The 14,131-nt window shown below is 37.5% G+C and overlaps 1 protein-coding gene across 1 annotated transcript in view; it reads right to left on the reverse strand.

Annotated features, from left to right (window-relative positions):
- The window catches only part of SLC2A13 (solute carrier family 2 member 13), a 364,441-nt gene that overhangs the window by 98,718 nt on the left and 251,592 nt on the right, over positions 1–14,131 (reverse strand). The window contains exon 6 of the mRNA XM_001088026.5: positions 7,910–8,030. Coding sequence (XP_001088026.2) covers positions 7,910–8,030 — 121 coding nt within the window. The remainder of the gene's footprint in view (positions 1–7,909; positions 8,031–14,131) is intronic.

Consider the following 14,131-nt stretch of genomic DNA (forward strand, 5'->3'; position numbering starts at 1 on the left):
TAAAATTTGGTTCTATCTTCAAAAATGGCTGCTTATTTTTGTAATAAGAATAAAGGTAGGCTGTATCACCACTCTTCATTAAAATTGTATATTGAAATATTAGTTAGATGATAATACCTTAGATCACAAGGATTAACAGATTGATGATCATAAACTTCTGTGCAGTGAGATATAGTTGGGCAATAAATATTTTTATTTAAACTTTAAAGTCAATGGCAGAAAAGCTATTTCATTACGTAAATCATTAAAAACTTATAGACATTCCTTTCCTATATCAGGAGTTCAGAGAACTTTTTCTCATAATTTTTAGATGATTTTCTGACTTTTGTTGACCTGACAGTATATATCAGTCATATTCTGAACAGTACATCTAAATCAGACTTTAGATCTGGAGAATATTCTATGATTCTCAAACGACAATAATTTTTAAAATATTTTTTAGAAGTAACTCTGTTAAAAACATATGAGTAAAATATCCATCAAGAAAAAGAAAACTAGAATATGCATTTCTAGCAATTGAGGCAGATGTCCAAATAAAGATCACTACATCCAGAAATAGTCTATGCTAAGGTTAACTTCTACTATGAAGACAGCCTCAAGTCTTCTTAGAACAATAAAAAGATATAAGGTTCCAAAATGGCCAAATAGGAACAGCTCCAGTCTACAGCTCCCAGTGTGAGGGGGCAGAACACGTGTGATTTCTGCATTTCCAACTGAGGTACCGGGTTCATCTCACAGGGGCTTGTCAGACAGTGGATGCAAGACAGTGGGTGCAGCCCACCGAGCATGAGCCGAAGCAGGGCGAGACATTGCCTCACCCGGGAAGTGCAAGGCATCAGAGAATTCCCTTTCCTAGCCAAGGAAAGCTGTGACAGACAGCACCTGGAAAATCAGGTCACTCCCACTCTAATACTGCACTTTTCCAACGCTCTTAGCAAACGGCACACCAGGAGATTATACCCAGTGCCTGGCTCAGAGGGTCCCATGCCCACGGAGCCTCGTTCATTGCTAACACAGCAGTCTGAGATTGAACTGCAAGGTGGCAGCCAGGCTGGGGGAGGGGCGCCCACCATTGCTGAGGCTTGAGAAGGTAAACAAAGCGGCCAGGAAGCTGGAACTGGGTAGAGCCCATGGCAGCTCAAGGAGGCCTGCCTGCCTCTGTAGACTCCACCTCGGGGGGAAGGGCATAGCCAAACAAAAGGCAGCAGAAACCTCTGCAGACTTAAATGTCCCTGTCAGATAGCTTTGAAGAGAGTAGTGCTTCTCCCGGGGCATAGCCAAACAAAAGGCAGCAGAAACCTCTGCAGACTTAAATGTCCCTGTCAGATAGCTTTGAAGAGAGTAGTGCTTCTCCCGGCACGGAGTTTGAGATCTGAGAACGAACAGACTGCCTCCTCAAGTGGGTCCCTGATCCCCAAGGAGTCTAACTGGGAGGCAACCCCCAGTAGGGGCAGACTGACACTTCACACGGCCAGGTACCCCTCTGAGACAAATCTTCCAAAGGAATGATCAGGCAGCAACATTTGCTGTTCAGCAATATTTGCTGTTTTGCAGCCTCTGCTGCTGATACCCAGGCAAACAGGGTCTGGAGTGGACCTCCAGCAAACTCCAACAGACCTGCAACTGAGGGTCCTGACTGTTAGCAGTGAAACTAACAAACAGAAAGGACATCCACACCAAAACCGAATCTGTACGTCACCATCATCAAAGACCAAAGGTAGATAAAATCACAAAGATGGGTAAAAAACAGAGCAGAAAACCTGAAAATTCTAAAAATCAGAGTGCCTGTCCCCCTCCAAAGGAACACAGCTCCTCGCCAGCAACAGAACAAAGCTGTATGGAGAATGATGTTTACTAGTTGAGAGAAGAAGACTTCAGATGATCAAAGTTCACTGAGCTAAAGGCAGAAGTTCAAACCCATTGCAAAGAAGCTAAAAACCTTGAAAAAAGATTAGACAAATGGCTAACCAGAATAACGAGTGTAGAAAAATCCTTAAATGACCTGATGGAGCAGAAAACCATGGTACGAGAACTATGTGACGAATGCACAAGCATCAGCAGCCGATTCAATCAACTGGAAGAAAGGGTATCAGTGACTGAAGATCAAATGAATGAAATGAAATGAGAAGTTTAGAGAAAAAAGAGTAAAAAGAAACGAACAAAGCCTCCAAGAAATATGGGACTTTGTGGAAAGACCAAATCTACGTCTGATTGGTGTACCTGAAAGTGATGGAGAGAATAGAACCAAGTAGGAAAACACTCTGAAGGATACTATCCAGGAGAACTTCCCCAACGTAGCAAGGCAGACCAACATTCAAATTCAGGAAATACAGAGAACACCACAAAGATACTCCTCGAGAAGAGCAACTCCAAGACACATAATTGCCAGATTCACCAAAGTTGAAATGAAGGAAAACATGTTAAGGGCAGACAGAGAGAAAGGTCGGGTCACCCACAAAGGGAAGCCCATCAAACTAACAGTGAGTCTCTCGGCAGAAACTCAATAAGCCAGAAGAGAGTGGGGGCCAATATTCAACATTATTAAAGAAAAGAATTTTCAACCCAGAATTTCATATCCAGCCAAACTAAGCTTCATAAGTGAAGGAGAAATAAAATCCTTTACAGACAAGCAAATGCCTGCACTACAAGAGCTCTTGAAGGAAGCACTAAACATGGAAAGGAACAACCAGTACCAGCCACTGCAAAAACATGCCAAATTGTAAAGACCATCAGTGCTAGGAAGAAAGTGCATTAACTAACGAGCAAAATAACCAGCTAACATCATAATGACAGGATCAAATTCACACGTAACAATATTAACCTTAAATGTAAATGGACTAAATGCTCCAATTAAAAGACACAGACTGGCAAACTGGATAAAGAGTCAAGACCCATCAGTGTGCAGTATTCAGGAGACCCATCTCACATGCAGAGACACACATAGGCTCAAAATAAAGGGATGAAGGAAGATCTACCAAGCAAATGGAAAACAAAAAAAGGCAGGGTTTGCAATCCTAGTCTCTGATAAAACAGACTTTAAACCAACAAAGATCAAAAGAGACAAAGAAGGCCATTACAAAATGGTAAGGGATCACTTCAACAAGAAGAGCTAACTATCCTAAATATATATGCACGCAATCAGGAGCACCGAGATTCATAAAGCAAGTCCTAAGAGACCTACAGAGACTTAGACTCCCACACAATAATACTGGGAGACTTTAACACCCCAATGTCAACATTAGACAGATCAACGAGACAGAAAGTTAACAAGGATATCCAGGAATTGAACTCAGCTCTGCACCAAGCAGACCTAAAAGACATCTATAGAACTCTCCACCCCAAATCAGCAGAATATACATTCTTCTCAGCACCACATGGCACTTATTCCAAAATTGACCACATAGTTGGAAGTAAAGCACTCCTCAGCAAATGTACAAGAACAGAAATTACAACAAACTGTCTCTCAGACCACAGTGCAATCAAACTAGAACTCAGGACTAAGAAAATCAATCAAAACCGCTCAACTACATGGAAACTGAACAACCTGCTCCTGAATGACTACTGGGAACATAACGAAATGAAGGCAGAAATAAAGATGTTCTTTGAAACCAGTGAGAACAAAGACACAACATACCAGAATCTCTGGGACACATTTAAAGCAGTGTGTAGAGGGAAACTTATAGCACTAAATGCCCACAAGAGAAAGCAGGAAAGATCTAAAATTGACACCCTAACATCACAATTTTTAATTTAACTAGAGAAGCAAGTGCAAACACATTCAAAAGCTAGCAGAAGGCAAGAATTAACTAAGATCAGAGCAGAACTGAAGGAGACAGAGACACAAAAAAGCCCTCAAAAAAATCAATGAATCCAGGAGCTGGTTTTTTGAAAAGAGCAACAAAATTGATAGACCGCTAGCAAGACTAATAAAGAAGAGAGAGAAGAATCAAATAGATGCAATAAAAAATGATAAAGGGGATATCAACCACCGATTCCACAGAAATACAAACTCCCATCAGAGAATACTATAAACACTTCTACGCAAATAAACTCGAAAATCTAGAAGAAATGGATAAATTCCTGGACACACACACCCTCCCAAATCTAAACCAGGAAGAAGTTGAATCCCTGAATAGACAAATAACAGGCTCTGAAAGTGAGGCAATAATTAATAGCCTACCAACTAAAAAAAGTCCAGGACCAGACAGAGTCACAGCTGAATTCTATCAGAGGTACAAGGAGGAGCTGGTACCATTCCTTCTGAAACTACTCTAATCAATAGAAAAAGAGGGAATCCACCCTAACTCATTTTATGGGGCCAACATCATCCTGATACCAAAGTCTGGAAAAGACACAACAAAAAAAGAGAATTTTAGACCAATATCCCTGATGAACACTGATGCAAAAATCCTCAATAAAATACTGGCAAACCGAATCCAGCAGCACATCAAAAAGCTTATCCACCATGATCAAGTGGGCTTCATCCCTAGGATGCAAGGCTGGTTCAACATATGCAAATCAATAAACGTAATAAAGCATATAAACAGAACCAAAGACAAAAACTACATGATTATCTCAATAGATGAAGAAAAGGCCTTTGACAAAATTCAACAGCCCTTCATGCTAAAAACTCTCAATAAATTAGGTACTGATGGGATGTATCTCAAAATAATAAGAGCTATTTATGAAAAACCCACAGCCAATATTATAATGAATGGGCAAAAGCTGGAAGCACTTCCTTTGAAAACTGGCACAAGACAGGGATGCCCTCTCTCAACACTCCTATTCAACATAGTGTTGGAAGTTCTGGCCAGAGGAATCAGGCAGGAGAAAGAAATAAAGGGTATTCAGTTAGGAAAAGAGGAAATCAAATTGTCCCTGTTTGCAGATGACATGATTGTATATTTAGAAAACCCCATCATCTCAGCCCCAAATCTGATAAGCAACTTCAGCAAAGTCTCAGGACACAAAATCAATGTTCAAAAATCACAAGCATTCTTATTCACCTGTAACAGCCACACAGAGAGCCAAATCATGAGTGAACTCCCATTCACAACTGCTTCAAAGAGAATAAAATGCCGAGGAATCCAACCTGCAATGGATATGAAGAACCTCTTCAAGGAGAACTACAAACTGCTGCTCAACGAAATAAAAGAGGACACAAACAAATGGAAGAACATCCATGCTCATGGATAGGGAGAATCAATAGCGTGAAAATGGCCACACTGCCCAAGGTAATTTATAGATTCAATGCCATCCCCATCAAGCTACCAATGATTTTCTTCACAGAACTGGAAAAAACTACTTTAAAGTTCATATGGAACCAAAAAAGAGCCTGCATTGCCAAGACAATCCTAAGCCAAAAGAACAAAGCTGGAGGTATCATGCTACCAGACTTCAAACTATACTACAAGGCTACAGTAACCAAAACAGCATGGTACTGGTACCAAAACAGATATAGGCCAATGAAACAGAACAGAGCCCTCAGAAATAATACCACATATCTACAACCATCTGATCTTTGACAAACCCTAGAAAAACAAGAAATGGGGAAAGGATTCCCTATTAATAAATGATGCTGGGAAAACTGGCTAGCCATATGTAGAAAGCTGAAACTGGATACCTTCCTTACACTTTATACTAAAATTAATTCAAGATGGATTAAAGACTTAAATGTTAGACCCAAAACCATAAAAACCCTAGAAGAAAACCTAGGTAATACCATTCAGGACATAGGCATGGGCAAGGACTTCATGTCTAAAACACCAAAAGCAATGGCAACAAAAGCCAAAATTGACAAATGGGATCTAATTAAATTAAAGACCTTCTGCACAACAACAACAACAACAACAACAACAACAAGAAAACTACCATCAGAGTGAACAGGCAACCTACAGAATGGGAGAAAATTTTTGCAATCTACTCATCTGACAAAGGGCTAATATCCAGAATCTACAAAGAACTCAAACAAATTTACAAGAAAAAAACAACCCCATCAAAAAGTGGGTGAAGGATATGAACAGACACTTCTCAAAAGATGACATTTGGGCAGCCAAGAGACACATGAAAAAATGTTCATCATCACTGGCCATCAGAGAAATGAAAATCAAAACCACAATGAGATACCATCTCACACCAGTTAGAATGGCAATCATTAAAAAGTCAGGATAAAACAGGTGCTGGAGAGGATGTGGAGAAATAGGAATGCTTTTATACTGTTGGTGGGACTGTAAACTAGTACAACCATTGTGGAAGACAGTGTGGTGATTCCTCAAGGATCTAGAACTAGAAATACCATTTGACCCAGCCATCCCATTACTAGGTATATACCCAAAGGATTATAAATCACGCTGTTATAAAGACACATGCACACGTATGTTTATTGCAGTACTATTCACAATAGCAAGACTTGGAACCAACCTAAATGTCCATCAATGATAGACTGGATTAAGAAAATGTGGCACATATATACACCATGGAATACTATGCAGCCATAAAAAACGATGAGTTCATGTCTTTTGTTGGGCTGGAAACCATTCTGAGCAAACTGTCTTAAGGACAGAAAACCAAACACTGCATGTTCTCACTCATAGGTGGGAACTGAACAATGAGAACACTTGGACACAGGAAGGGGAACATCACACACTGGGGCCTGTTGTGGGGTTGGGGGGAAGGATAGCATTAGGAGATATACCTAACGTAAATGACGAGTTAATGGGTGCAGCACACCAACATGGCACATGTATACCTACGTAACAAACCTGCACACTGTGCACCTGTACCCTAGAACTGAAAAGTATAAATAAAAAAAAAAAAGAACAATAAAAAGACTATGGAAGTCAGTAAGCCAATAATAAATAAACTTATCAGTAAAATAAAAGATGTGCTGTGGTGCCTATTTTCCAAAGGAACGCAGATCACAATTTGGAACCAATATATCTTACTCACTGTTGTAATGAACAGCCATCATCAATTCAGCTCAGCTGGATGCTCTAAGTGAATACCAAGTGGAGTTTAGTGTATAATGTGTTAATTTCATATAGGATTGTATGAGTTAATAAATCATTTACTCATTGATTTGAGACTTGCGTCCATCTATTTCAAGCTAAAGGAATATAAATTTTTTTTAAAGCTAGGTCTTATTCTATCCATATGTTTTAAAGGGATTACTAGACTTTACAGTGGCTAAAATTCAGTTCAAAACTTTGAAGCTCTGCTGCCAAATATATTAATTGATGTGTCCAATCACTCAAACTTTCATTTATGTGTTCTCAGTCCATCTATCTGTTTGTCTGCTTTTAAATCTAATTATCACATAATGATAGATGTAATGAGGTCTTAGGCCTGCAGCTAGCCATTATAACATTTTGTGTTTTTCCACCATCACTTTTTACTTTCTGATTCTCTGAAAGAGCCTCAGCACTGAGGCAAACCTTTTCTTCTGTTTAAATGAATAAGAGGATATCCATGCAAATCAGTACAAATTGTCAGAATATTCAGAGGGCATGTGCATCTTGTAAAAGTTTAATTACTGATTAAAGTTATTTATTTTGCTTGGAATATAGAGGTCACTGAATAGTATATGATCTAAAATAGCTTTTCTGTATTCCTGCTTAGATTCAGTATCAATCCCTAATTTTAATTTCCATAGAAACATCACTAAGATTGTGTCTAATAACTCACTGTTTCCTTAAATCCTTATACTCACAAATCCTTACACTCACACATCTGCACAAGCTGTTCCTCTTCCTGGGGGCCCCTCTCTACCACCTTTCCCATTTTCTTCCCTTCTTACATAAGACTGGATGCCTAGCAAGCTCCTACTCATCTCTACAATTTAAAAAAGTTAAAAGCAAGCAAAAAAGTTACCTGAGTCATGTAAGCGAAGAAGAACATAATGAAATCTCACCTGTAGCTTGTGCAAGTGGCGTTCTGACCTGACGGAGTTATTGGCTGAAAAGTGATGCGTGGGGAAACTTGGGCTGATAGCACAAATCCCAAGGCAAGAATAATGAGTGCTACAGTGGTACCTTAAAAAAAAAAAAATTTATATTAGAGAAGAGTTGACAATATTATTTTAAAGCAGACTGGGTTTGGTAAAAACAAAACCAAAAAACAAACAAACAAAACCCTCTGAAAAAAAGTACCGTGCTCTATCTTCAATGGATTTAAAAAAAAACAATGCTCCCAATGTATAAACAAATTATCAGAACTATTCACTAGCACATTCATGGTGAGACATGATGAGAGTGAAATTCAAAACAAATACATTTGCTAGCCAAACAGTAAATTGGTAACGATTTCTTAAAAGAAACCACACACACCTAGGATTCCTGAAAATCTCAAAATCAATTAATGTGACAACATTATTGAGTGCCTAACATATCAGGAAGTATGAAAGACAATAGATTTCCATCAAGTGTTCCTTTTGATGCCAAGAAAATTCTTCTAATGACATTCAATCATGTAAGACTTAAATTGGTGAACCTTTTTAGTTTAACAAACGAGTTATTTCTAAAGCAGTTGAAAGAACATGTTTTATTAAAATGGAGTAGCATTTTTTGAAGATTTTAAGGTACCAGAAATAATATATCACATGTATTCTTTTTTCTTTCTTGTTGGTATTTGAAAGTGAAATATTTGTTTTGATGCTAACACATAGGAATGGTGATTAAGCATATTACTTAAAAGAATAATTTTTGTGTCCCTGATAGACATCCTAATTGTAAATAAGACATTTTTCAAGTTTCTGACTATTGTTTGAGTCACAGACATTGTGAGGATGAACGAAAAGGGTCATGGGAAGAATGGAGAAAGCAAATATGATGGAATACCATGCAGCTGTAAAAAAGAATGAGATCATGTCCTCTGCAGCAACATGGATGGAGCTGGAGGCCATGATCCTTGGCAAACTAACACAGAAATAGAAAACCTAATACTGCATGTTCTCATTAAAAAGTGGGAGCTGCATGATAAAAACACATGGATACAATGAAGGGAACAACAGACACCAGGGGATTACTTGAGGGTAGAGGGTGGGAGAAAGGAGAAGATCAAAAAACAGCTTATTAGGTATTTTGCTTATTTTCTGGGTGACAAAATAATCTGTACACCAGACCTCTGAGATATGTGTTTACTTATATAATGAGCCTGCACATGTACCTATGAAATTAAAATAAAAGTTAAAAAAGAGAACATGGCTGTATTAGTGTGTACACCTTATTTGAATGAGAGAAAATAAGTTTAAAACATGGAATTTAGGAAGGCAGTTTAGTCATAGTTAAGCTTTCATTAGTTAAGCTTGGAGGGAATTTAAATTACGAACAAAAATATTATTCAAAATAGATTTTAAAAAGAACATTGAGAAGCACTGTGGAAGTACAACAGGGTACTATATATAATAGTTGAGGTGTTTTTATTTAAGACATAGTAGGTGTGTGAAGCCAGGCATTATGGGTGCAGAGGTGACCTTGGGATCAGATGGCTATAGTTTTTAGCTAGCTTTGCTGTTTACTGACTCTGTGATCTTGGATAAGGGACACAACCTTTCCACAATTCAATGTTGTCTTTTGTAAAATAGGGCTTAGTGAAAATACTCACCTTACGGACTTATAGTGAATTTTAAATGTTATAATGTATTTGAAAGATGTTTTAATGCTATGACATGTTAGCTATTATGCTATGATTATTATTACAAGCAGCAGCAGCAGCCACAGCAAACCTTCAAAATAACAGAACAAAGTTGAAGGATGGGGAAGATTAAAGAAAGGTCAGAAGTCTATTTCACAAAACCAGGCCAATAATGCAATAAAACTAAAATTACAGTTTGTTTAACTACTGTTGGCTTAAAATTCAAACCAGAAATAGGAATAGTTTGAGCCGTTACTTTTCTCAAAAGACTACCAAGCCCCAAATTGAAAAACAGAAAAGAGATGTAATAGGTCTGTTATGAAGATCATACCTCTCTCCTCAAACAAAACAACCCAACCATGAGATTTACTGTTAGTCTGTCCATCAAAAATTCTGAGTCCCTATTTGCCCAAATTACATCCATATCTTATTGCCATGTCCAACAGGTAAGACTTTTTTTTAAATCAGGAAACTTTGATATATTAAGATGTGAAGGAAAGATGAGTCTCTTCTTTCATAACACTCATTAAATAACCTATCTCCATGAAAATGATAAACTCTAAGATGATATGCCTAGCGCATACCCAGTAAAGTTCAATTCTAGTGCCTGGCATATAAAGATTGAAATAAATATTGGTTGAATGGATGGACCACCATACTATACATTTTTGCAATGTTGGCTATTTTTGAAAAAAACAAAAAAACTGTTAAGACAATCCAATTAAAGTCATGAGGTTAGTATGGTATAACTATCCTAAACGAGAGTTCTGCAATATGGATAATATGACTTTACATCTATCTCTTAACAAGTCCAACCAACCTAAAAATTATGAGAAATAAACTATTGAAATAAACTATTCTGGATATACAAAATTCCTAACTAGGCAAAAGTTAACTATTCTTATGCCAAATTTATTTTTATTTTGGCCCATTTTGGAGGAAAATATTTTAAAAAGCCAGCATTACACTCTTACTTTTGTTATTACAGATAGTGATGGTTCTGAATCCTGGCTTCCTGTTGGAAGCAAATGCCTGGATGTACCTCAACCTCTGAATCAGTCTCCAGAAGATCAGTACAAAATATCTGAGTTTTACAGAGTTCCACAAGTGGTTATGATGCCAAGACAGGGCTAAAACCCCTATGACATGATAAGCTCCTTACAAGAAGGAAATGGTATCTTAAATGACTTTATTTATAAAATAAATTTTTAAGTAATCACTTAGTCCTATCATCTACTCATATACACTATTAAAGCATAAAATGATTTGAATTACCTTTTTTCTTATATTTAGTAAGTTACAGATGTTTTATCAATCATTTGTTAGTATTTAAAAACAATCTGGTTATTGTAGAGTTATTCATTATTACAACCTGGATTTGAGTCTAATACAAGAAGGCTTTGGATGAAAGAATTTTATCTGGTGTACTGTGTAGTTTTGGCATGTTCTTTATGTTTCAAGAGAAGAGTCTGTCTTAACCAAATACAGTGTTAGATTTTGAAATTTTGATATAATTTTGAAAATAAAAATATTCTCCACAGGAAGTGAAGAGTGCTGAATAAATAGCATTATTAAAAATATCTGATGTAATAATCAGTACCAGGTACAGTGTTTTGCTTATTAGTAAATACTGAGAGAAACGAAAATCATTTCCCTTCCCATGACTCTACTAGAGGAGTAGTTCTCACACTTTGTGTGCGTAAGTATCACCTAGGGAACCTGTCTAAAGTGTACATATTTCAAGCCTCATTTTCAGAAATTCTAAGTTAGTAGATCTGGGTTAAGGCCCAATAATCCACGTTTTAAAATAAGTACCCTTGGCAATTGTGATGAAGACAGTCTGTGAGTGAAGTTTTCAGAAATATAAACTACCAAAACATGAGGGGGAAAAACACAATCTTTCTGGCTTTCTGATTCATTCCCAATAAAGCTACAAAAATATAAATATTCCAATATTAAAAGAATCAAGAAGTTGTCACTAAATTTGTAATATTTACCAGAAAAGTGCAGTTCTCTGAACAAGCTTTGAAAATACAAAAAGATGGCTGGGTGCAGTGGCTCACGCCTGTAATCCCAGCACTTTGGGAGGCCGAGGCGGGTGGATCACGAGGTCAGGAGATCGAGACCATCCTGGCTAACACGGTGAAACCCTGTCTCTACTAAAAATACAAAAAATTAGCCGGGTGTGGTGGCAGGCGCCTATAGTCCCAGCTACCGGAAGGCTGAGGCAGGAAAATGGTGTGAACCTGGGAGGCGGAGCTTGCCGTGAGCCGAGATCATGCCACTTCACTCCAGGTCTGGGCAACAGAGGGAGACTCAGTCCCAAAAAAAAAAAAAATACAAAAAGTCCGACCACCAAAAATGTCCTACATTTAAAATTACTCATGGACTACATATTTTGTATTTCTTTGTATAAAGAGTTCCTTTGCCCAGGCGTACATAGTTTTTATTTGTAGTCATCTTAAAAGAATGAATATCTAACAAAAAACCATCTTGATATAACATTTTTCACTATTCTTAGTCCAATATAATAAAATAAATGATAATAAAAACACAAAACAGGGAATAATATTGAATCAAAGGTTAAAAATTCTAGGCTATAGCCAATTTAAGAAACTTAACATAGAACAGTATGTTAATACTTAGTACCATTAAAATATCAAGTATATACCTACATATAAATGAATAAAACAAAAACACACCGAAATAAAAATACAACTAACATAGAATCAATCAGTATAGGAATGTGAAAGAAAAATCTATTGTGAGTGAGGGTCACACTGGAAATACTAATATGTTACAAGGTTGTTAAGTGGTACATCTTCTTCTGAAGGTGTAAAGGTCCATTGGTCATTATCTTCTAGTAGGACCTATTTAATCACCGAAACTCAAGAACCACATGAATGGCACCAATTACTGTGTGTACAGGTAACAGAGGAGACCGGTGAGGCTTGTGACAAGAAACCAGGACTTCTCAAACCATTGTAATATCCACTGTATCACTTTAATTGGCCACATAATAAGGAAATCAAATAGACTGTGTCTCTCAAGCTGGAGAAATCACTGTACAGTGTTTGTAGTGGACAGAACTGAGGCCTTGGTGGGTTTCAGCTGCAAAGAGAACGAGGCAGGAAAGAAAAGTGCCTATAGGTTGCTCATGAGAAGGAGACCCTGAAATCCCTTGGTGCTTCCCAAGGAATTGTCTTAATACTTCTTCTTAACAGTCAGGGATGGGCTCTGGGAATCCTTGGGCAGAAGACTTACACTGAGAGGGAAACACGACATAGGCCAGAAGAGTTCAGGAAGGTTCCTAGACTATGATGATGGAGGCTGCTTTTGCAGTAAGGTTTAAACAACAAAGGCTCACTCTTTGGTAACAATAATGCTGTGACAGCTAAAATGCTCTGAGCCCTTTACTCTCTGTGTCAGGTAGTATTTGAAATCCTATACATCTGTAAATGTGTTAAATCCTCATTACATCTCTGTGAAGTAGGGATGATAATTAATCCCCATTCACACATAAGGAAAGAGAACCTTGCCTAAAGTCACGCTATTCAAATCCAAACAGTCTGGGGCTCTACATCGATAAGGGCTCAAAAATCCTACAGAACTGATAAGAAAGTGTTTTATTGGAATACCAAATGAAGGAATACAGGTTGCTAGAAATAATGTTTAGTCAGTTTTCCCCAGATCTCAAAGGCCAAATCCCAAATTGAAGCAGCAATTAAGTTCTATTTAAAAACATAGACTTCTTGAGGTAGTAATATACTGGAGTTCTATTTAAAAAGAAGGGTGTCATCCATTAAAAATATTTAAAAGCAGCTATTATCTCTTCTTAGCTTTCATCTGAAAATCAAGGGTCAGCAAATCCAATTTCCAGCCCACTGTGGGAATTTATTTTTAACACTTCACTGCCTGATGGTAATCTATCCTTTTGTTGAGAGTTTACTATCCTAACGAGACACCCCACTTCATTGCTGGATAGCTCTGATTATTGGGAATATTTTTCTTGTATTAAGTAAAAATCTGTGTCCTTATAACATCTACTATCTGCTAAAATAAGATACCTGGTAGGCTTCTGTCTTTAGTCTGTTCTCTAGGCTAAATATCTCTGGTTTCTTCAACAGGTTTATAAACATGGTTTTGAAACCCTTACTTGTCCCTCATTTTTATTCATTTACCTACTGTCTTAGTTCAGTATGTATCCTGGCTGTAGGCAATCACCTTTGCCCCTTAATCAGACAATCTCTCACCTTTCCCTCAAACACTGATACTGCAGTTCAGCACACATTATTGGATTCAAGGGCTCCCACTGCTTAGGCAAGAAAAGAAGGTGAAAACATTCTACTCTTCCTTCTGGAATGAGGGCCAGGAGAGGGCAAGTATTTCCGATAACTGAGTTTGGAACTTAGAATGTATTTTCTCATCAAATCTGGGATGAGCGCCTGAAACAGTTCTATTAGATCAATGTTTTAGATATAATTTGATTAAAATAGAATTT

Source organism: Macaca mulatta, chromosome 11 (assembly GCF_049350105.2).
Source record: "Macaca mulatta isolate MMU2019108-1 chromosome 11, T2T-MMU8v2.0, whole genome shotgun sequence".
Classification (NCBI taxonomy): domain Eukaryota; kingdom Metazoa; phylum Chordata; class Mammalia; order Primates; family Cercopithecidae; genus Macaca; species Macaca mulatta.